Here is a 22,975-nt window from a genome sequence, read left to right on the forward strand (position 1 = left end):
CCTTTGAAGGTCAATGCTGCTCCTGCCATCACCCCCAGGAAATGCACTCCCTTCCCCACCTCGGGTGTTGTTGAAAACAGCCGGTCAGTGTGCAAAGTAGTTTTATGCAAGGCTCATCCCCCAGCTAATAAGCAATGTTTATCTTTCCCTGGCTCTAACACTCTAAACTGGCTCTTGAGCCGCCCTAAGCTTTAGGCTTGGTGCCTCTGTAACGTGCGGCTGGCTAGAATACCTATCACACAGGTGGTTGTGAAAAGTGAAGTCGAGGGCGGACCTCACAGCCTCCAGCCCACTGTAAATCGTTACGCAGAAGGCGTTAGCGCTGTAAATCCTCCCCACCCCCAACAATGCACGTTACAAACCAGCAGCCACCCCTAATGCAGCTGGCTCCCTCCTAAGGGATCCTGGGCTGTGAAGTCCTTTGGTGGCCACGCCCTCCTGCTGTCAGGCAACTAGGAACTACGCCTCCCAGGACGCCACGGGGAGGCCGCGGTCGCGACCGCCCTCGGCCACGCCCCGTTGCGCGCGGCCTCTTGGGACGTGTAGTCCCAAACCCAGCAGGCTCCGCGGCGAAACCCGTGGAAGAACTACAAACCCAGAAGCCCTCGCGCTCGCCCGCTCCCTCCCCTCCTGGAGTCGGAGTGCTGTTTTTGTTGTTGGTGAAAGGTGAGGGGAACAGCTGATACGTCTGTGGGGTAAGAAACTTGGCCTAAATGGGGGGGGGGGCGATCTGACGAGGGGGGAGTCACCCCCTTTTTCAGACTGTGACAGGACAATCGGAGCGAACTGTAGAAGCGGGGGTGCAGGAGCGTTTCGGTTTTAACACTCCATACTGGAGCAGCGACCCCCACTGTTTGGGGAGTTGTTGGGTTAAGGGGGCCGTGAGCCGAGGCGGGGTCGGGGGGGGTGAGAGCCTCCTCCATGTCCTCACCTTCTTCTCGGTTCTTCTCCGTAAAGCTTCATGAGGGAGTTTGAGGGGGCTGAAGTCTTCGCCCGTCCTCTCCCGGGCACGACTTGGCCCTCGCAAGCCTCACCCGAAATCCGAAGGCCTGTGCTTGGCTGCGTGCCCCTGGGGAGGGATAACTTCCCAGTTGTGGAATGTCGAGGAGCTCCGGGCCCTGCAGAGCGGGGGGCTGCGCGCCCCCCAGCACGTGACCCTCTGAAGCTGGCCCCATGCCTACACTTGGGGTGCTCTGGGGCGTGCAGAATGCCTGCAGCTGTTGGGGCTTATCCTAGAAGTTTTGGGGGTTGCTCGGGCTTAGATCTCGGGGGACAATGTCGCACTCTCCCTCCCTTAGAAGCCCACCAGGTTGGTATTTGCAGAGAACACGACTAGTTTTATAAAAAGTAGGGATTTTTCAGAGAGCTGGAAACTCAGAGAACCACTTGAGTCCAGCGCCGTCTGTGTCTGGGAGAGAGAAGCTGTTCCTTCGGTACAGCGGTCGCCTTGCCTTTTGTTTTCTTTTAAAGTTCCTGACTTCAGCCTGGTGTGGGCTGGTGATGCTGGGGTTATGCAGCTGGTAGTGGCTCTCACTGGCTGACTGGACGCCGCAGCCCCGGCTGACACAGGAAGCAGATTGGTGGGCAGGGAGAAGAGACCCGGGAAGAGTGCCCTCTCAGAGTTCTCTGGATGGGTGTTACTGTCAGTCTTCGTGCTGTGCGGTATTTTCCAATGAACTCTCCCCAGCTACCGTGGACCATGCCTATCCTATAAGGTGTCTGTAGCAGTCCAGGTAGATGGAAGGATTCAGGCTGAGGACTGAAGCTAAGGGGAGCAGAGAGAAGATGGGGAGGGAGATGCCAGAGCCCAGGGAACGCTCAGCCCGCCCGGTTTCTAGTTCTGCCCCAGGCAGAGAATGATGTTAGGTTCTTTTTTAAACTGCCCCCCCCCCCCGCTTTGCTCAACGTTAAATGTACATCTCCCCTGCTCCTGGCCCTGTGTGACACTTCCCTGTGTCCCTGGCCCAGGGGCGGAGCCCTCCCAGCCCCCACATTCCATCTCTCCACATTCCTGCTGCATCTTTCGCTCCACCCTTGAAGCTGCCGCCTCCAGAATTCTCGACTTCCTGGAATAATGAAGTTGAAGAACAAAACCTGTCTTTCCTTTCCACCCTCCCCTTCCATTTGGCTCTTAGAAGCGAGCAGGCACTTTCTGCTTCGCTAGGATTCGGCCATCAGAGAAGGGGAGGGGACGGAGCGCTCACACTGTTGGCCGCCCCCCCAGTGACACCCCCAGCCGCAGTCCCAGCTCCAAGGACTCAGCTGCTCCTTGCAGAAACTGCGTGCGGCTCTCGGGTGTCCCAGTGCAGTCCTGGGTGCAGCTGGGTCAACAAGCTCAGGAGTAGGCAGGGAGCCTGCTTCAGACAAGAGGACCACACCTCAGTTAGTTTGAATTCAAGAGCCAGCAGGGGTGGGATGGGGAGTGCAAGGCTGGAGGGTTTGGAATGTTCACATGGTTAGGAAGGGGAAAAGGAGGGACCGAGAAGGGGCAGAGCCTTGAATCCTGAGACGTGGTCCAATGTGCGGTGAGAAGTAGACCTAAACTCCGCGAAGGCGAAGGGGCTGTGAGCCCGGGCAGGCACGTCACAGGAGGGGGTGGGGACTGACTTGGAAGGCCAGACCTATGTCCTACAGACTAAGAGTGATGCCTTTCAAAGATCTTACAACCCTCGGGCACTGGAAGTGAGGTGTGCCTTCGTCTCCAAGTAGGGTGGCAGGGCTGTGAGTGGGTGGGCAGAGAGAGGGTAAGGAGAGAGGGAGTGGGCTCTGGGAAATCACCCATTTCTTTTGTAGGAGGGCAGCATGGAGGAGTCATCTCTAAGCCGGCCACCATCCCGGGGTGGAGTCACCTTTCTGAATGTCGCCCGGACCTACATCCCCAACACCAAGGTGGAATGTCACTACACCCTTCCCCCGGGTACCATGCCCAGCGCCAGTGACTGGATTGGCATCTTCAAGGTATCCCTGGAACCTCTTGTGGCTCAGGATTGTGGGTCATGGGCTGGTTGGAATATGGGGAACATCGGGTGGGTTTCTTGGTGGAGAGGGGAGAAGGGAGAGAGATGGCGCAGACGACAGAGCCATCTGTATATGCAAAGCTCCTGTTTCCCCACCGTAGCCTGCTCCTTGCTGGCACACCAGCGTCTGGCCGCCGGCCCTGTCTCTTACCATCCTGTCCCCCTCGTGCAGTCCCTCAGCCCCTTCCTCCCTCACCATCCACCTCTCCCATCCTGGGCTCTCGCAGGTGGAGGCGGCCTGCGTCCGGGATTACCATACATTTGTGTGGTCTTCGGTGCCCGAGAGTCCGGCTGCTGGTTCTCCCATCCACGCCAGTGTCCAGTTCCAAGGTACAGGGAAGACGGCACACGGGGAGGGCGGAGCCAAAGCAGCGGAGCTGTGAACGAGGGTGGTGGATAGACTCGGAAACGCAGGCAGAGGATGAGGAAAAGTAAATACAAACAACCACCGTGAGACCGCATCCAACAGGGCTTAGTAGCCATGACACCGTGGGATTAGCGCAGAATTGGGGGCTTCACAGGACCTCTGGTCCTGCTCCTGCCTGGACAAAGAGGAAGTCCTCCGTGTAGCTGGGAGGCAGGGGAGAGAGAAGGTGGCATCAAATATTGAGAAGAGGGTGGCCATGAGAGCTGCACTGAGATCTCGACTCTGTTGTGCGAAAGCTGGTCAGCCTTAGGCAGTTACTTAGCCTCTCTGTCTGTCACCCTAGAAGGCAAAGAGGGCTGGCTGCAGGCAAAGCTGTTAGCACACCATCCGGTAGGGAGGCGGAGCCTTGGGAAGCAGAGTAGGGAAAGCGCTAACCAGAGAAGGGAGAGGGCTACCCCAAGGAACAGAAATCCTCCATGGGACGGAGAAACAAAACATGGAGCAGGAAGCCGGGGCGGTGGGTGCTGTGGTATACACCAAGGGCGGGGAGGAAGTGCCTGGGATCACACTGGGGGCCCGGGGCCGGCCTTTTCCCCACAGCCAGCTACCTGCCCAAACCGGGAGCCCAGCTCTACCAGTTCCGCTATGTGAACCGCCAGGGCCGGGTGTGCGGGCAGAGCCCCCCTTTCCAGTTCCGAGAGCCGAGGCCCATGGATGAACTGGTGACCCTGGAGGAGGCAGACGGCGGCTCTGACATCCTGCTTGTGGTCCCCAAGGCCACCGTACTGCAGGTGAGAGGAGAGGGAGCCGGAGGACAGCACGGGGGTGGTGGGGATTCCTCCATTTCCTGCTTCCTTCACGTGTAGCCTCAACAGAAGACCTCATCGGGAGTTACACCAAGGCCTACCTGCAAGAAAGTCTCCGTGTAATGTAGACGGACTGCAAGCACGCCCCCCCACCCCGACACGGGCCAGCGTAGCCCAGGGCTTCATAAGAACTGGCCTTCCTCTTACCACATCCTGCCCAGGCCCTACAGGCCGATGCAGAGGGTCCAAGGAGGCTGTGCCAGGGAACATTCTGAGAAAGGCAGGATGAGAACTGCCTCCAAGACCAGGGAGGAGGGAGAGCAGATAGGCAGGGACCCTTCCCGCTCCATCCGATGCCAGAGACACAGCCACATGTGATCCTTAGCACTCCACATGCGACTAGTCCACGCTGAGGGATGCATTATGGAGTTTGAAGACTTAGTACGTGTAAAAAAATAATGTGGAAGATCTCAGTCATTTTTTATTTTTTATTTATTTATTTTTAACAGGCAGAGTGGACAGTGAGAGAGAGAGACAGAGAGAAAGGTCTTCCTTTGCCGTTGGTTCACCCTCCAGTGGCCGCCACGGCCAGCGCGCTGAGGCCGGCGCACTGCGCCGATCCGATGGCAGGAGCCAGGTGCTTCTCCTGGTCTCCCATGGGGTGCAGGACCCAAGCACTTGAGCCATCCTCCACTGCACTCCGGGGCCACAGCAGAGAGCTGGACAGGAAGAGGGGCAACCGGGACAGAATCCGGCTCCCCAACCGGGACTAGAACCCGGTGTGCTGGCGCTGCAAGGCGGAGGATTAGTCTATTGAGCCACGGCGCCGGCTCATTTTTTATTTTTTTTAAAAGATTTATTTATTTATTTGAGAGGCAGAATTACAGACAGAGAGGGGAAGAGATGGAGAGAGAGGTCTTCCATCTGCTGGTTCACTCCCCAATGGCCACAACGACCGGAGCTGGGCCTATCTGAAGCTAGGAGCTTCCTCTGGGTCTCCCACACTGGTACAGGCACCCAAGCACTTGGATCATCCTCCACTGCTTTCCCAGGCCATAAGCAGGGAGCTGGATTAGAAATGGAAAAGCTGGGACTCAAACCGGTGCCCATATGGCGTGCCAGCACTGTGGCAGAGACTTAACGTACTACGCCACAGCACCGGCTTCAGATCTCAGTAACTTTTATATTGCTTACATGTTGAAAGGATGTACCATATTGCATAGAGTAGATTAGATAAAATATTAAAATAATTCCACATGTTTCTTACTTTTGAAGTGACTACTAGAAAGGGTAAAATTATTTATGTGGCTTGTATTCTCTTTCTATTGATCATATATAAGAAGAATTAAGGAGTGGAGACAGATATTAGCAAGGAAGACTTCCTAAAGGAAGTTCAAGGCCAGGTGAGGAGGAAGTGCACTCCCCAGCCAGGAGGGTAAGCCTGAGGAGGTTTCAGAAGGCGAGAATGAGTGGCTTTCCTGTGATTTAAACAAACTCCGCCCTCTGAAACCCCAAGTCTAAAAAAATATGTGGAGTCAACACAAGAACAGGAAAATGTTTTTATGTCGCATAAATCAGATGTGTGACCTGCTGCACTGTATTCTGTTCTCGAATTAGGTTGTGTTTTGTTTTGTTTTGTTTTTTTAGTGGACAGTGAGAGAGAGAGAGACAGAGAGAAAGGTCTTCCTTTTGCCATTGGTTCACCCTCCAATGGCCACCGCGGCCAGCACTCTGCGGCCGGCACACCGCACTGATCCAAAGCCAGGAGCCAGGTGCTTCTCCTGATCTCCCATGGGGTGCAGGGCCCAAGCACCTGGGCCATCCTCCACTGCACTCCCGGGCCACAGCAGAGAGCTGGACTGGAAGAGGGGCAACCGGGACAGAATCCAGCGCCCCGACTGGGACTAGAACCCGGTGTGCCAGCGCCACAGGCGGAGGATTAGCTTATTGAGCCGTGGCGCCGGTCTCGAATTAGTTTTTCTCACTTAAACCTCATGCCTGGGGCCAGGCATTTTTGCCCAGCAGTAAGACACTGCATCCCACAGCACAATACCTGGCTTCCACACCCAGCTCCGGCTCCAGATTCTGGCTCCCTGCTGATGCAGACGCTGGGAGGCAGTGGCGATGGCGCACATAATTGGGTTTCTGCCACCCACGTGGAAGACCTGGATTGAGTTCCTGCTCCTGGTTCCAGTCCCGGCCATTATAGGCATTCAGGGAGTGAACCAGCAGGTAGTAGGAGCTCTCTGTCCATCTCTTTCTCAGTCTCTTTGCCGCTCAGATTAATTAGTAAAGCAAAACCTACAACCAAGACTAAGGGATCACATTGGAGATGAGAACACAGATTGAGAGAAATGAAACAACGTGTTCAGAGTCACCTAGCTGAGAAAAAGTGCACTGGGATTTGAGCCCAAGTGTATCTGACTTCAAAAAAAATGGGGTGAAACTTGGGGAGCCATCTCTGTTGTCTGCGTCCGCAGAGAAAGACTTCTGCCAGACGAGGGACTCTCACAGTTGCTGGGTGAGGAAGGGCCCGGCCTGGTGTGGGGAAACAGCAGCTAACAGTGAACCGTGAGCTGGCCTGAATGGCTGCGTGGTGGCCAGGAGACATACCAGGCCTCCCCCGGCTCGCCCTCCTCGCCCGTGCTGATGTAACTTCCCAACCCTCACATGCATCCGCAGAGCCAGAGGGTGGACCCTCAGAACTGGGTGTACGCTAAGCACACCGCTTCCCACCTGCCCCCCGTAGAACCAGCTGGATGAGAGCCAGCAAGAGCGGAATGACCTGATGCAGCGGAAGCTGCACCTGGAGGGCCAGGTGACAGAGCTGAGGAGCCGCGTGCAGGAGCTCGAGACGGCCCTGGCAGCTGGCAGGCAGGAGCACGCCGAGCTCCTGGAGCAGTACAAGGTGCGAGTCGGGCCTGGGAGCGGGCGAGGCTGGCCGCGTGCCCAACGGAGAGTGAAGGAGAGATGGCGGTGGGCTTCTCGGGGGCTGCTGGCATCACAGAAATAGGCTCACTGGGCAGGGAGTAGGATGAGACCTGAGATTCCAGGAGGTCCGTCCCGATGTGTAAGGAGACAGCGCTCTGAGCGCTGGGATAAGGCGCAAGGTGGCCAGAGTCAGGTGAGGGCGTGTGCCCTTACAGTTTCTTTTTCAGGGAGGGAGTTGGGATGGAGGGCGGGAGCAGTGAAAACTTGGGTGTGCTTCTCCAGAGATGAGCGATAACCTCCCTTGTCTTCTGGGGGAACCCCTAACTCCAGGGCCTTGCGCGGTCCCACGGGGAGGTCACGGAAGAACGAGACGTCCTGAGCCGGCAGCAGGGCGACCACGTGGCACGCATCCTGGAGCTGGAAGACGACATCCAGGCCATCAGTGAGAAAGTACTGACAAAGGAGGTGGAGCTGGACAGGTGAGGGGACCCCAGGGCCTCACGCCCTCCGCATTCCAGCCTCCGGTGCAGGCAGACATGCCTCCCCTTCTCAGCCTCACTCAGGCTATTCCAGGTCCTGGGGATGTCTTTTTCGTGACTAGCTCTCCTCCATCTCTCCTAAGGCTCTCCTGTATCCCCCACCTTCAGAAATAATCACAGCCACCGCTGGTTGTGCCACAGAAGCTACATGAGAGCCGTGGGTGGAGGACTAGGAAGAAGAGAACCAGATAGGACAGTCCATGCAGGTGGGGGCGGGGGGGGGGTTCCAACTCTTACCCAAGGAAAAATAGGACTGGACTCTGTTCTCCCTATTGAGCAATGTTAGAACTGGTCACCCAGGAATGTTCTGGAATCTCTCCCTTGGGGGAAAAAGTGGTATAAATCATAGACTCTCACACTGGGAGGGCTGTAAGGCATGTAAGAGGGTGTCTAAGAGACAACCACCCTCCAGAGAAAGCCTCTGTCCACGCTGGATGGCTGTCCCTTTCATAGCTCTTGTACGAAGCCAAATGCCGCCTTCCTACCACTAGGTAGGGGCCTAGTCTAGACCTCGGAGGCCATATAGAAGAACTTTCTCTCAGAAAAATGTTATTCCTGGCTGGTGCCATGGCTAACTAGGCTAATCCTCCACCTGCAGTGCTGGCACACCTGGTTCTGGTCCCAGTCGGGGCACCAGATTCTGTTCCGGTTGCCCCTCTTCCAGTCCAGCTCTCTGCTGTGGCCCGGGAGTGCAGTGGAAGATGGCCCAAGTACTTGGCCCTGCACCTGCATGGGAGACCAGGAGAAGCACCTGGCTCCTGGCTTCGGATCGGCGCAGTGCATCAGCCATAGCAGCCATTGGGGGGTGAACCAATGGCAAAGGAAGACCTTTCTCTCTGTCTCTCTCTCTCACTGTCCACTCTGCCTGTCAAAAAAAAAAAAAGTTATTCCTATCACATAGCATAAATATTGATAACTTCTCATGCCTGTTCTTCAGATTTTCACTGAGTAAGCTTTCCTATTTTTTCATTTATCAGACACCATTTTTTTTTAAAGATTAATTTATTTATTTGAAAGAGTTAGAGAGAGATTTTTTTTTTCCCATTCACCGGTTCACTCCCCAAATGACTACAATAGTCAAGGCTGGGTGCCGGCACCGCGGCTCAATAGGCTAATCCTCCGCCTTGCAGCGCTGGCACACCGGGTTCTAGTCCCGGTCGGGGCGCTGGATTCTGTCCCGGTTGCCCCTCTTCCAGGCCAGCTCTCTGCTGTGGCCCGGGAAGGCAGTGGAGGATGGCCCAAGTGCTTGGGCCCTGCACCCCATGGGAGACCAGGATGAGCACCTGGCTCCTGGCTTTGGATCAGCGCGGTGCGACGGCTGCAGCGGTCATTGGAGGGTGAACCAATGGCAAAGGAAGACCTTTCTCTCTGTCTCTCTCTCTCTCACTGTCCACTCTGCCTGTCAAAAAAAAAAAAAAAAAAATAGTCAAGGCCGGGCCAGGCCAAAGCCAGGAGCCAGAAACTCCATCCAGGTGGCAAGGGTCCAAGCACTTGGGCCATCTTCCACTGCTTTCCCCAGGCACATTAGCAGGGAGCTGGATCAGAAGTGGAGCAGTGAGGACTTGGGACTTGAACCAGAGCTCACTTGTGATACCAGTGTCACAAGTGGCATCTTTTTTTTTTTTTAATTTTATTTATTTATTTGAGAGGTAAAGTTACAGACAGTGAGAGGGAGAGACAGAAAAGTCTTCCATCTGCAGGTTCATTTTCCAAATGGCCACAATGGCCGGAGCTGCGCTGATCTGAGGCCAGGAGCTTCTTCCAGGTCCCCTACATGGGTGAAGTGGCCCAAGAACTTGGGTCATCTTCTACTGCTTTCCCAGGCCATAGCAGAGAGCTGGGTGGGAAGAGGGGCAGCCGGGACTAGAACCGGTGCTCATATGGGATGCCGGCGCTGCAGGTAGAGGATCAACCTGCACCACAGTGCCGGCCCCAGGTGGCATCTTAACACACTGAACCACAACTCACAGCACCGGCCCCAAAATGACACAGTTATGTCTCTTTCATTCAGTATTGGGAGATTTAGTGTTTTCTTTTTTAACTCCTTAAAGCAAAGAGGGCTTCAATCAAAGGCCCAGAATAATAAGCAAAGTTAATCTTTTCCAGGGTATGTTAAGCCTTGCCTTATAGAGATTCTAGATGTTTATGTTCTAGTACATGGAGTAGAAATGCAGAGACCAGACTGAGTGCCTAGGAAAGGTTGGGCACTGTCTAGACCAGGAGTCGGTAAGCTATGACCTGTGTGCTACATCTGGCCTGTCACCTCTTTTGATACAGCCTATAGGTAACAATGATTTTTAATATGTTTCAGTTGTTAAAGAACAGATTACAAGAAGAGCCATATTTTGTGACGTGAAAAATTATAGGATTTAAATCCCAGTGTTCATAAGTAAAGTTTTATTGGATCACCACGCTTGGCCATGTACACCTATGTAAATCTCTCTCTCCCACCTCTATGGCTGCTTCTACATCACAGTGACAACACTGAGTGGTTGCCATGGAGACAAGGTGGCCTGCAAAGCCCAACACACCTACTGTCAGATCCTTCGCAGAAAAAAAGGTTGCTAACTTCTGACCTGGGCCAAAAGTGACTGCCCCTTGTCTAGACAAGACTGGTTTGAATCTTTGGTTGACTGAAAGCAACCAGGGAGCCATCAACACGAGATTCCTTAAAATGATCCCCAGAGAGAAAAGAAAAACCTTCTAGATTGTGCTGTAGAGCCGGGAATCTTGGGTTGTTCTTGGGACTGAGCACTGGCTCATCCTGGGGTGGGGGGTGGGGCATCCCAGAGCGAAGTGGAGGTTTGGGCCTGGAGGACACAGGGAGCAGAGCATAAGACAGAGACCCGAGTCCTCCCTTCCTTCTCTGATGACTGGACTGCCCTGCATGTTGTCGCCTGCCTCACAGGGTGAGAGACGCAGTGAAGGCCCTGACTCGGGAGCAGGAGAGGCTCCTCGGCCAGCTGAAGGAGGTGCAAGCCGACAAGGAGCAAAGCGAGGTAAGGGGCTGAGCTGCTGTGCCTTCTCCGTGGTCCAGCCAGTGCTCGCTGAGTCCTTCCTGTGTGCTGGGCAGCAGGGGGGATAGAAATGCAAAGACCCTGCGTGCATTCTACCGCGGAACACATACCATATACCCAGATCGGGACTCATCATCAACTCTTCGGGGAGCAGGTGTTTACCCAGCAGTTCAGGCACTTGCATCCCACATCAGAGTACTTGGGTTTGAGTCCTGGCTCCGACTCCCGACTCCAGCTTCCTGCGAATGCAGACCCTGGGAGGCAATGGTGTCGGTTCCAGGCTTTGGGGCAGGCCCAGACCCAGCCCTGGCTATCACAACCATCTGGTGAGTAAACCAGAGAATGGACGCTCGCTCTGCCTGTCTCTCTCTCTCTCTCTCTTTCTCTCCTCTCAAATAATAATTTCTTTTAATTTTTTTTTTTTTTTTACAGGCAGAGTGGACAGTGAGAGAGAGACAGAGAGAAAGGTCTTCCTTTTGCCGTTGGTTCACCCTCCAATGGCCGCCGCGGTAGGCGCGCTGTGGCCAGCGCACCGCGCTGATCCAATGGCAGGAGCCAGGTGCTTCTCCTGGTCTCCCATGCGGGTGCAGGGCCCAAGCACTTGGGCCATCCTCCACTGCACTCCCTGGCCACAGCAGAGAGCTGGCCTGGAAGAGGGGCAACCGGGACAGGATCGGTGCCCCGACTGGGACTAGAACCCGGTGTGCCGGCGCCGCAAGGCGGAGGATTAGCCTAGTGAGCCGCGGCGCCGGCCTCTTTTAAATTTTTAATTTTAATATCAACTCATTTAATTTTTTAAAAAGTTTGTTTATTTATTTATTTATTTATTTATTTATTTATTTGAAAGGCAGAATTACAGAGAGAGAAAGAGAAATCTGGTTCACTCCCCAAATGGCCACAACGGCCCAAGCTGGGCTGATCCGAAGCCAGGAGCCAGAAGCTTCTTCCAGGTCTCCCACAGGGGTACAGGGGCCCAAGGACTTGGGCCATCTTCTGCTGCTTTCCCGGGCCATAGCAGAGAGCTGGATCGGAAGTGGAGCAGCCAGGACTCTAATAGCCACCCGTATGGAATGCCAGCACTGCGGATTGCAGCTTAACCTACTATGCCCCCGTGCCAGCCCCCATGCATAGGTTTTTAATAATATACTCTTTCCATGAACTTTTTGAAGAACTCCCATATGCCTGGCCCCACTTCGAATTCCAGTTTCCTGGGAATGTACCCTGGGAGGCCCAGTGATAACTCAAGTATTTAGGTCTGTTCCACTCACGTGGGAGACCTGCCTCCTGGCTTTAGCCTGACCCAGCCCCTGCTGGGGAATGAACCACTGTGTGTGTGTGCATGTGTGTGTGCAGGCAAGCCGGTGTGTTCCTCTCCCTCCCTCTCTCTATCTCTCTCTGTACACACACACACACACACATCTTTCAAACAAATAAAAACAGAGGAACAGGGGCTGATGTTGTAGTGCAGCAGCTTAAGGTTTCACTTGCAGCACCAGCATTTCATATCAGAGTGCTGCTTGAGTTCTGGCTGCTCGGCTTCCAATCCAGCTTCCTGCCGCTGGTCCTGGGAAGGCAGTGGTTGACAGCTCAGGTACCTGGGCCCCTGCCACCCCTGTGGGAGACCTGAATGGAGTTCTGAGTTTCTGGCTTCAGCTTGGACCAGCCCCAGCCATTGTAGCCATTTGGGGAGTGAAACGTGGTTGCAAAATCAATCTCTTTCCCTCTCTCCCCCCATTTCCCCCTCCCCTATCACTTTGCCTTTCAAATAAATAAATAAAATAAAACTTAAAAAAAAAGGGGGAACAAAAACATGAAATGATACCAATAAAAATACCTTTTTAAAAGAATGTGGCTATAGGGGGCTGGCACTGTGGCGTAATGGGCAAAGCTACTACCCTCAGTGCCAGCATCCCACATGAGCGCCTATTAGAGTCCTGGCTGCTCCACTTCTAATCCAGCTCCCTGTTAATGTGTCTGGGAAAGCAGCAGAAGATGGCTCAAGTTGTTGGGCCTCTCCACCCATATGGGAGACCAGGAAGAAGCTCCTGGCTTCAGCTTGTCCCAGCCCCAGCCGTTGTAGTCATTTGGGGAGTAAACCCAAATAAATTTAAAAAATAAGGTGGGTATAAACTAGCCTAGAACTTTTATTTTTAAGATTTGCTTATTTATTTGAAAGGTTAGAGAGTGGGAGAAAGGGTGAGAGATCTTCCATCCTCTGGTTCACTTCCCAAATGGCTGCAACAGCCAGGGCTGGGCTGGGACAAAGGCAAGAGCCAGGAGCTTTTTCTGGGTCTCCCAAATGGGTAGCAGGGGACCAAGGACTTGGGCCATCTTCTGCTGCTTTTCCAGGCCATTAGCAGTGAGCTGGATCAGAAGTGGAGCAGCCAGGACTTGAACCAGTGCCCACACTGGATGCAGGTGGTGGCTTTACCTGCTGTGCCATAATGCTGGCCCCTAACCTACAACTTTTTTTTTTTTTTTTTTTTTTGACAGGCAGAGTTAGACAGTGAGAGAGAGAGACAGAGAGAAAGGTCTTCCTTCCATTGGTTCACCCCCCAAATGGCTGCTATGGCCGGCGCACTGCACCAATCCGAAGCCAGGAGCCAGGTGCTTCCTCCTGGTCTCCCATGCAGGTGCAGGGCCCAAGCACTTGGGCCATCTTCCACTGCCTTCCTGGGCCACAGCAGAGAGCTGGACTGGAAAAGGAGCAACCGGGACAGAATCCGGCACCCCAACCAGGACTAGAACCCGGTGTGCCAGCGCTGCAGGCTGAGGATTAGCCTAGTGAGCCGTGGCACCGGCCAACCTAGAACTTTTAAACCTTTTTAGCAAAAGTCTTTCCTGCCCACTATTGAAGTTTTACATCTTTTGTGGAACCTCACTGAATACACAAAAACAATATTTTACTACTGTAAACTAATTTTATTTTTAATTTTTATCTAATTTATTTGAAGGGCAGAAAGAGATCTCCCATCCACTGACTCACCAAGTGCCCTCAGCAGCCAGGGCTGGGCCAGGCCTGAGCCAGGAGCTGGACACTCCCTCTGGGTCTCCCATGTGGGTGGCAGGGACCCAGGGACTGGAGCCGTCACCTGCTGTCTCCCAGGGTGCACATTCACAGGAAGCTAGAACTGGAAGCCAAGCCAGGACTCAAACCCAGGCCCTCTGACACAGGATCGGGTTTCCTAAGCAGCACTTTAACACCTGCCCCTACAGGTTATTTATTTTTTTTAAATAATTGCAGTTCACATCAGAAATGCACACGAACCCTAAATTGCTTCCTGAGGACTGGGGGCTTCTGCGGAAGATGATTTGAAAATGTTTTTCTTGGCAGTGACGATCAGGTAGTATTTGACTAGACAGAGATGAGAGGGAGGCCATTATGGGAAATGGAGGAAAACGTGAGTGCTTAGGAAGCCAGAACCTCAGAGCCGTTGAACTTGGCGGTGAAGGGTTTGCGATAAGGCCTGGGTCAGATGGCGGAGGTCTTGAGTTTATGCACTCTGTGAACAATGAGAAGCGTCGATGATGGTTTTCAAGGAGGGGCGACACGTACTTAAAGAAGATTCATCTCACAGCCCTGTGGAAAGTTACACGGTTATTCAGTAGTGGAAGAAATAACATGGGCATGGCGACAATGGAGGAAAAAAAATGGTGGCAGCCAAGATGGAGGATGGAGATGTGAAAGGCTCTCCGGGGACCACTGAGAACAGAGGCGAGCCTGGTACCAAGGCAGCCGGCCTGCGTGATGCGGGAAGTAGCTAGTCCGCTGCACCGAAATGAGAGCGGAAGTGGCTGGAAGGGGGCAGGAGGCAGCACACACGGCGTCGGGGAGCCTGTAGGACACCCAGGCTGTCGTTGTCATTTAAGAGGAAGAATGGCGAAGCAGAAACAACACAGGGGATGCCTTCATCCGAGACCCCAGGCTGTGATGCTGGAAGCAGATCAAGTGTCCCTTATCCAACACGTGTGGACCGGAAGCATCTCGAATTCCCAGTTGCTTTTTCCTTTTGATTTTGGCATATTTGCATGTACTCGAGATATCGTAGAGGTGGAACCCAAGGCTAAACACGAGATCCATTTAGGCTTCTCATACACCTTACGTCCACAGCCTGCAGATAATTTTATATGATATTCTAGGATGCCTGCATTTTGACCGTAACCTGTCACATGAGGTGAGGCGTGGGATTTCCCACTCGTGGTGACCTGTTGGTGGCTCGAACAGTTTGAGATTCTGGAGCGTTCTGAATTTCAGATTTCCAGGTTAGGAACACTCAGCCTGCACTGCATGGCTTTTGGGGAGCTGGAGATGAGCTGTCCAGGACTGAGTCCCTCTGACGTGAGGACCCAAGACAGGCTGTAGGGCACGAGCTTTGTGTTAAACCGGGCAAGAGAAACCCCGGCTTCTCTCATCATCATTCCCCCTCCCTGACCACCCCAACACAAATGCCCCTGTCCTTACCCACCTCCTGCTCCCATCAGGCTGAGCTCCAGATGGCACAACAGGAGGCCCGGCGCTTAAACCTGGAGCTGCAGGAGGCCAAGGGCCGGCAGGAGGAGCAGGGCGCCCAGGCCCAGCGCCTGAAGGACAAGGTGGCCCAGATGAAGGGCGCCCTCAGCCAGACCCAGCAGCGGGTGGTAAGTGAAGGCCCCTGGGCAACAGGAAGCAGTGACTGTTCTCTGGGACAACAGCACAGGCCCAGGTCCTGGTGCCAGGTGGGCGGAGGGAGCCGGGGGCCTCCCTGGTTTGCAGGTGATTCTGGGAGCTCTGATCTCTGTCTCCTTTTCTCCCCTGGAGGCTGAGCTGGAGCCTCTGAAGGAGCAGCTTCGAGGGGTCCAGGAGCTGGCCGCGTCCAGCCAGCAGAAGGCCGCGCTCCTTGGGGAGGAGCTGGCCAGCGCAGCGGGAGCCAGGGACCGCACCATAGCCGAGCTGCACCGCAGCCGCCTGGAAGTGGCCGAAGTCAGCGGCAGGCTGGCAGAGCTCAGCCTGCACGTGAAGGAGGAAAGATGCCAGTGGAGCAAGGAGCGGGCCGGGCTGCTGCAGAGCATGGAGGTAGACATCCCCACGGCCACCGCCTCACTTCCGTGGGGCCTGCTGCACGTACTCAGGCTCCCTGGGAGGAGAGGGAAGGGGTTGAGAGCCTCAGAGGACTTTGGGGTAGAGAGGGACTTCAAGGTAGGGTTATGTATTTGAAAGGCAAAATGACACAGAGAGGGAGAGACACAGAGGGGAGATCTTCCATCTGTTGACTCACTTCCCAATTGGCCACAATAGCTATGTCTGGCCCAGGCTGAGGCCAGGATCCAGAAACCAACCCTATCCTGATCTCCCATGTGGGTGGCAGGGACCCAGGTATTTGAACCATCTGACCTTGCTTTCCCAAGCATGTTAGCAGGGAGCTGGATTGGAAGTGGAGCAGCTGGGACCCAAACCAGAACTTCAATACAAAAGGCCAGGGTTGGTGGTAGAAGCAGAGGCTGAACCCACTGCGCCACAATGCTAGCCCCTGGAGAGGGGCTTTGAGGAAAGGCATGCCCCCTCCCTAACCAGGGCATCCCAGTGCTGTTTGCCATAGCACCAGCCTTGGGTCCCATCCTGGGCAGAAAAACGTTTACCGTCCCAGGCACCAGGCCGTACCACGCCACCCACACAGCAGTTCGCTCTCGGGCCCGGGGGTCTAGCAAGTGAGGAAGGCAAAAAGGAAGTTCCTGCAAATGCAGTTCAGTGAAATACAGCGGGGGACGCGGCGAGGGGTGGCGTGCTTGCCAGTGGCATCCGTCTGTCCCACCCCCGGCCTCCCATTCTTTTGTGCCACCCCCCAGGCAGAGAAGGACAAGATCCTGAAGCTGAGCGCAGAGGTCCTACGACTGGAGAAGGCGGTTCAGGACGAGAGGGCCCAGAGTCAAGTGTTCAAGACGGAACTGGCCCGGGAGACAGATTCCAGCCTGGTGAGGCAGCAGCCCGCAGTCCCGTGCTGGGTCCCCTGGGGCGGCGCTCCTCCTCTCTCTCTCTCTCTCTTTCTCTCTCTCTTTCTCTCTCTCTCTCTCTCTCTCCCTCTCCCTCTCCCTCTCCCTCCCTCTCACCCTCTCCCTCCCTCCCTCCCTCTCTCTCTCTCTCTCTCTCTCTCTCTCTCTCTCTGGCATGGGCTCAGAAGTGCTAAGTGCCCACCCCAGTGTGGGGAAGCGTCTCAGTCTCACTCGCACGCCTCCCAGCCCTCCCTGCTGTGTCCCTTCCTACTCTCAGGACACACATCTGGGCCTGGTCAGGGCGACTTAGGGAAATCATGTCCCCTTGGCACAGCCAGGGCCTGTGCAGCCAGCCTAGAGGTCGTCACCAGGGTCCACACTAGGACTCGGGAGGCCCGAGGGAGGAAGAGAGTCGGGGCTTCCCTGTGTGTGCTGCAGCAGGAGGGGAGCGGAGGCCTGGGCCGACCTGGTTCCAGGTGGTTGGTTGGGGCTCCTGAGTTCTCGGAATAACATTCTAGGCTCCGGGTTCCATGTGGCTTCTCCCGCAGGTGCAGCTGTCAGAGAGCAAGCGGGAGCTGACCGAGCTGCGGTCAGCCCTGCGCGTGCTGCAGAAGGAGAAGGAGCAGCTACAGGAGGAGAAGCAGGTGAGAACCCAGGGCTCAGGCCGCGGGCGCCAGAGCTGAGGACTGGAGGGCAGGAGGCCGGGCCGCTTCTTGTCGCCTCTCAGCTTAGCAACAGGCTCTCTCCGAGGGTCCAGGGGCTGGCGGGGTGCTGTCTGCTTGTAGCAACTGACCCGGCAGGACAGGGGAGGACCTGGCAGAAGGGAGAGCCCCTGGGGAAGCGGCCTGTCCTTAAGTGGGCCCACCTTTGGGGGAGGCATCCAGTCCCGCAGAGCCAGAGTCCGTCTCATCTCGGATGCAAGGAAAGGCTCTTGGGGGCCCAGCCTGCAGCCCCTGTCCCTCCGCCCTGCCATTCCAGGAGCTGCTCGAGTACATGAGAAAGCTGGAAGCCCGCCTGGAGAAGGTGGCTGACGAGAAGTGGAATGAGGACGCTGCCACGGAGGACGAGGAGGCCACGGCAGGGCCGAGTCCGTACACCCCAGTCTCACGACCCCTCTGCCCAGTCCTCCCCGTCAGGGCCGCACGGGAGCCGCCCAGGCAGCTGTGCCTGCCCCAGGCCCTGGCGCCTGTAGAGCGTAACTGTCGCCCCTCATCCAGGGCAGACAGAGCCGTCGGCCCTCTAACCGTGCGTGCTTCTCTCTTCACCCACCTGCTTCCTCTCCCCCAGGCTGCCCGACCGCCCTGACAGACTCTGAAGATGAGTCCCCAGAAGACATGAGGCTCCCACCCTATGGCCTGTGCGAGCATGGAGACCCGAGCCCTTCTCCTGCCGGGCCCCGAGAAGCTTCTCCCCTGGTCGTCATCAGCCAGCCGGCTCCCATCGCTCCGCACCTCTCGGGCCCGGCTGAGGACAGCAGCTCGGACTCGGTGAGCTGGGAGGGGCTGGGGCCGAACCTGAGCGTCCCAGCCTCCAGAGCAGGAAGCCTTAGCCGTGCAGGGCTCTCGTGACTTCCGGGAGAGGAGGCAGGCGCAGCCCGTCCCCGTGACCGCTGATGGACGCAGCCCCCAGACCCCACCCAGCCCCGCAGCCTCACTGCTCACAGCGCCTGTGCCCTTCTCTCCTTAGCCACCTGTTCCCGTAGCCCCTCTGGGCACGGCCCAGCCTTGGCAGCTCTTGCCTCAGCGGTCCCAGGGTGCTGCTCCCCCGCCTCGGGACGCCCCCGAGACCCTACCCTGATTGTTTCTTTGGCGCCCAGGAGGCTGAAGACGAGAAGTCAGTCCTGATGGCAGCTGTGCAGAGCGGGGGTGAGGAGGCCAACCTGCTGCTCCCTGAGCTGGGCAGTGCCTTCTATGACATGGCCAGGTGAGTGCACCTGGGGAGAAGGGGCGTCCCCGCCTGCAGTCGCCTCCTTGGCCTCAGCCAAGAAAAGGGGCTACAGGAGCCGTGGCCCCAGCAGCCGACTCGCCTCTCCAGTCCCGGGGCCTCAGCTCAGGCTCCCCCTCTGGTCGGCGCCCTCAGAGGCCCTGCCTTGAACTGGCTGTTCTAGCACCATCTCCCAAGGCGCCCAGGTTGCCCTGCAGCCCCCTCCCCAGCCACCAGGGAGGAGCCGAGGCTCCTCAGGGGGAAGAAGGGAGGTGACCAAGGCCCCAGAGGACGGGAGCAGAGAGAAGACTGGGGTCCCGCGTCCTTGCTGGCTTCCCTGAGGGACCCTGGGGGCGGGGAGTCTGCAAGGGCGGGCAACTCGGGCTTTAGACTCTGCCCTCCTGTTTCTGCCATGGGTAGAGGGGCCAGGGTGTGAGGAAGAGAGCTGGCACCGCACAGCCCCCAGCTCTGGCTGCACGGGAGCTGGGCTGCGGCCCAGAGGGGGGCTGCTGCCACGCTCCTCGGCTGCAGCGGGAAGATGAAAGACGATGTCAGACTCATTTTCGGCCTCATTAGGCAGCAGACAGAGATGGAGGGAGGAGAGAGGCTGGGGGCTGGGCCTGCACTGCAGAGACCAGCCCAGAGCGGAGCAGAGCTGTCGGGTGCCTGGAAACCAAGGCTTCCTTCCGGGATGGTGCCTAGAGGGACGCGGGCAGAGAAAAGGGGCCCTGATGCCGCGTTTGGGACAGGGTGAGGGGACCCACGGCTCAAGAAGGCAGCGGGGCACCCAGCCCTCTCCTTTCCCCCCTCCGTCTCTCTCCAGTGGCTTTGCAGTGGGGGCCCTGGCCGAGGCCAGCGCCGGGGACCCTGCCACACCACCGTGGAGGGAGTGCCCCATCTGCAAGGAGCGCTTCCCTGCCGAGAGCGACAAGGACGCCCTGGAGGACCACATGGACGGACACTTCTTCTTCAGCACCCAGGACCCCTTCACCTTTGAGTGACCCCAGCACCTCCCCTGGTACACGGACGCGTGCATGCACACACACACACACACACACCCCTACACTCAGGTCTCACGCCCCTTCCCCGACACCCTGGGCTCCCTGATATTCTGTTTCCTAAGAACTGCTCCTGTGGGCCCTGCTTTCGTTCGAGTTTCCTAAGTTCATCCTCCCCTCCTGGGCTCCTGCATCCCCGGCAGCAGCTGAGCTCACCCCGGAAGTGGTGTTGGCAGAACCAGGATGGAGGAGGCCTTCCCTGGGGGGAACCACATGGTTCCCTCCTAGCCCTGGCTGCCTGATTCTCACACGGCCGCCGAGCTCACACACTCACACTCACACTCGCACTCCCTTCTTTGATGCCCCAAAGCCAATTCCAGGGGCACCCCTCCCCCTCTTATTTGGAATTTGTTTGTTCACCTGAGTTTTCTTGGGCCTGCAGAGAGGCAGTGGCGTGGGCATCCTGGCCGCCCCAGGCCTGCTTCAGTTCTCAGCTGCATCTCCTCTTCCTGTTGCCCCCTTGCCTTCCACGCCCTGCCCAGCCTTTCCCAGCCTTTCCGCCAGCCTTAGAGATCCAGTTTGGAGGTTTCTTTTGTATCTTTAAGGATTCCTGTACCCTGACTCCTGCCCCCCCCCACCCCCGTAGTCTCACGTGGAAAGAAATAATGTATTTGTGCCTTCTGTGAGGGATGGGGGAGCAAGTGGCCCCAGGGCTCCCCACTTCCCAGCCCTCCTCCTTCTCCACGTCCCCCACAGCAATAAGAGCTTCCCACACCCATATTCCTCCCCCGATGTGTAGTTTGAACAAATATATTTATATGATATATAGCGCCCGTGTCATCAATGTGTTCCTGTCGCGAAGTGGCTCGGCCTCTGGCTCCCGCACCCTGGTGAGGGAGGGGTGGGGGCTGGGCCGTTGTCCCCTCACACCGCCTGGCATGCTGGCCACCGTGGGAAGAGCAAGAGCTTGGTCACAGGTGGGAGGCCTGGCTCCCGGAACCCCTGCAGTGAGGAGGTAGAACGTGTGGCTCTGCAGTGGCTGCACCCAGGGGTGGGTGTGTGCTATGCAGGGGGGCAGGGCTTCCACAGTTACCCTCCAGAGCAGCTGTCACTGTACCTTGGGCCAAAGGACAGGCATTGTTCCTGCCAAGAGTGTGCTCCTTTGGGGGTCGGTGAAGAATGCCCTGAGCCCCACAGCTGAGGAGGTCTTTCTAGAACGCCCGGCCCCAGCTCCCCTCCCCCTCGGCCGCCTCGCCTCCTCACACAGGCGGACGCACACGCTGCAGTCACACAAGCACATCCATCCACTCCAAGCAGCTTCGCAGGCTAGACAGACACAGCCACAGCATCGTAAAGCATTTATTAAGGAGCCGCGTGCTCACCCAGACGCTCGGCAGGCTGTGCCCGAGCCCGTGCCTGCAGCCCGCAGCCCCCACCCCGCTCTCCATCCCGGGAGCCCCTTGATCAGCCGCCCCTGCATTCCCGCCAGGGCCCCTGGGTGGGCCACCCCCTGCATTGCCTCTCCCCATCCACCTGAACCCCTCCTGTGCACCCTTGCGACAGCCCCACCTGGGTGAAGTCTCACATCCTTCCTCCTTCCTTTCTGTCTCCTAGCAACCCCTGCTCATTCCCTGAATCCCTTCCAAGGAAATTAGAGATAATGGATCTCTCCTCTCTCCATCTCAACCTCTCTCTATTGATCCTCCTTTAATGAAAGTTAATTATAACAATGATTTAATTAATAGAATCCCTCTCTTCCTTTATTGCTTCCCGTATTAAGACTATTAATAAATACGAGCTGGGCTGACAGAGGCATCCATCACTCGCCTGGGATCACCCCCTCCCTCATCTTGCCCTCCCCCTCTCCCCCTCCCTCTCTTGGCCTATAAACTTGCCGGGGTAGTGGGGGTTAATCAGAGAGGAATTATGAGCCAACATCCCCAGCAGGAGGTGCGTTTAATGAAATCACTTGTGATTTATGTCACGGGAGGGAGAGTGGTGCAGAGGCTAGAATCTGGGGCCCACACATCCAGGCTTCCAGAAGGGTGCCCCCCACCTAATGCAAAAGAGGAGGACAGGAGACAGAAACGGGGATCCCGGTCCTCTGCTCCCACCCCGCAGTCCCTGCCCAGCCACGTGCCCACAGGAGCCACGCACTGGCTGCCCAAGGCCATTGACACGCAGGCGCTCACGCCCAAAGCAGAGACTGGGGGTATTTAGAGCTGTCAGCCGCTCCCCTCTCTGTCCCTTGGCTGTCTCTTGGGGGTGCAGCCTGCACTTTCAGAACCGGAGTCCTGCAGCGGTTTGGGGCTGTTTCTTGGCCTTTCTCATGCTTTGCCTACCCCAGTTTCCCAGGCACGCCCCCACATTGAGGGAACTCAGGAAGCAAGACAGCTGGGCTTGGCTCTGACCCCAGCCCCGGCCCCAGCCTCCTCACCACGGCACTCGGTGCTCAGCCTTAATGCTTCCTTCCAGAGCGGCTCATCCCTGCTTCCCACAGCCGCGCAAGGGCTGTGGCCCTGCAAGGACTTGAGGCCCCCGTGTGAAATGGAAAGTCAGAGCAAGTAGCAACACAGGGATGCGTGTACTGCGTCTGCACGCCTCTGAGCACACGCCTTCCTCTCAGCTCAGAGGACACCGCTTCCATGAAGGCTTCCCTGACTGCCCTCAGTTATGCTCTGAGACACCACCCGTGACACTTGGTAAGAACGTGCCACGTCACGTGGACATGTGCTTCTGCTCTCCAGTCTGTAGCAGCCCGAGCACAGAGCCTCTTTGTGTTGCGAACACCCAATGCAGACACTGGCATGTACGTTCAGTCCTCCCAAAATAATCTCACATTCTTTTAATGAAATAACTTCATATATACAAGATACATATGTAAAGAATAATACAGTGAGGGGCCGGCGCTGTGGCGTAGCAGGTAAAGCCACTGCCTGCAGCCCCGGAATCCCATATGGGTGCCAGTTCGTGTCCCTGCTGCTCCTCTTCCAATCCAGCTCTCTGCTAACGGCCTGAGAAGGCAGCAGAGGATGGCCCAAGCGCTTGGGCCCCTGCACCCATGTGGGAGACTCCTGGCTCCTAGCTTTGGCCTGGCCCGGCCCCAGCCATTGCAGCCATCTCAGGAGGGAACCAGCAGATGGAAAACCTTTCTCTCTGTCTTACCTTCTCTCTGTCTTTAACGCTGCCTCTCTCAAATAAACAAATAAAATCTTACAAAAAAATTATATGGTGGACATCAGTGGACTCACTTACTGGCTTTAGGTAATCAAACATGCCCAGTATCTCTGAAGGATTACATGTGGCTTGAGAGAGCAAAATGTGGGGTCAGCTGGGCTAGAGAGGAACCTGTTCAATCAGAAGCATTATGGAGTGCGCCCTAGGGGCCAGAGCAGGGTTGGGGGGACACA

The 22,975-nt window shown here is 56.4% G+C and overlaps 1 protein-coding gene across 2 annotated transcripts; it reads left to right on the top strand.

Moving 5' to 3' along the window:
- Positions 1-608: 608 nt before the first annotated feature.
- On the top strand, positions 609-20,378 carry CALCOCO1 (calcium binding and coiled-coil domain 1). Of its 2 annotated transcripts, none has more exons than XM_062203563.1 (15): positions 609-666; positions 2,794-2,958; positions 3,245-3,347; positions 3,985-4,175; positions 6,940-7,098; positions 7,452-7,600; positions 10,569-10,659; positions 15,160-15,315; positions 15,476-15,730; positions 16,501-16,626; positions 17,193-17,288; positions 17,623-17,731; positions 17,932-18,131; positions 18,461-18,567; positions 19,391-20,378. In XM_062203563.1, exons 2-15 carry the CDS (start codon positions 2,803-2,805, stop codon positions 19,566-19,568), a joined length of 2,076 nt encoding a protein of 691 aa, XP_062059547.1. In that variant the 5' UTR covers positions 609-666; positions 2,794-2,802; the 3' UTR covers positions 19,569-20,378. The 2 variants fall into 2 exon arrangements, with proteins under 2 accessions (XP_062059547.1, XP_062059546.1); XM_062203562.1 differs by having other exon boundaries at positions 611-695.
- Positions 20,379-22,975: the final 2,597 nt, after the last annotated feature.

This window comes from Lepus europaeus, chromosome 10, assembly GCF_033115175.1.
Source record: "Lepus europaeus isolate LE1 chromosome 10, mLepTim1.pri, whole genome shotgun sequence".
NCBI classification, from domain to species: domain Eukaryota; kingdom Metazoa; phylum Chordata; class Mammalia; order Lagomorpha; family Leporidae; genus Lepus; species Lepus europaeus.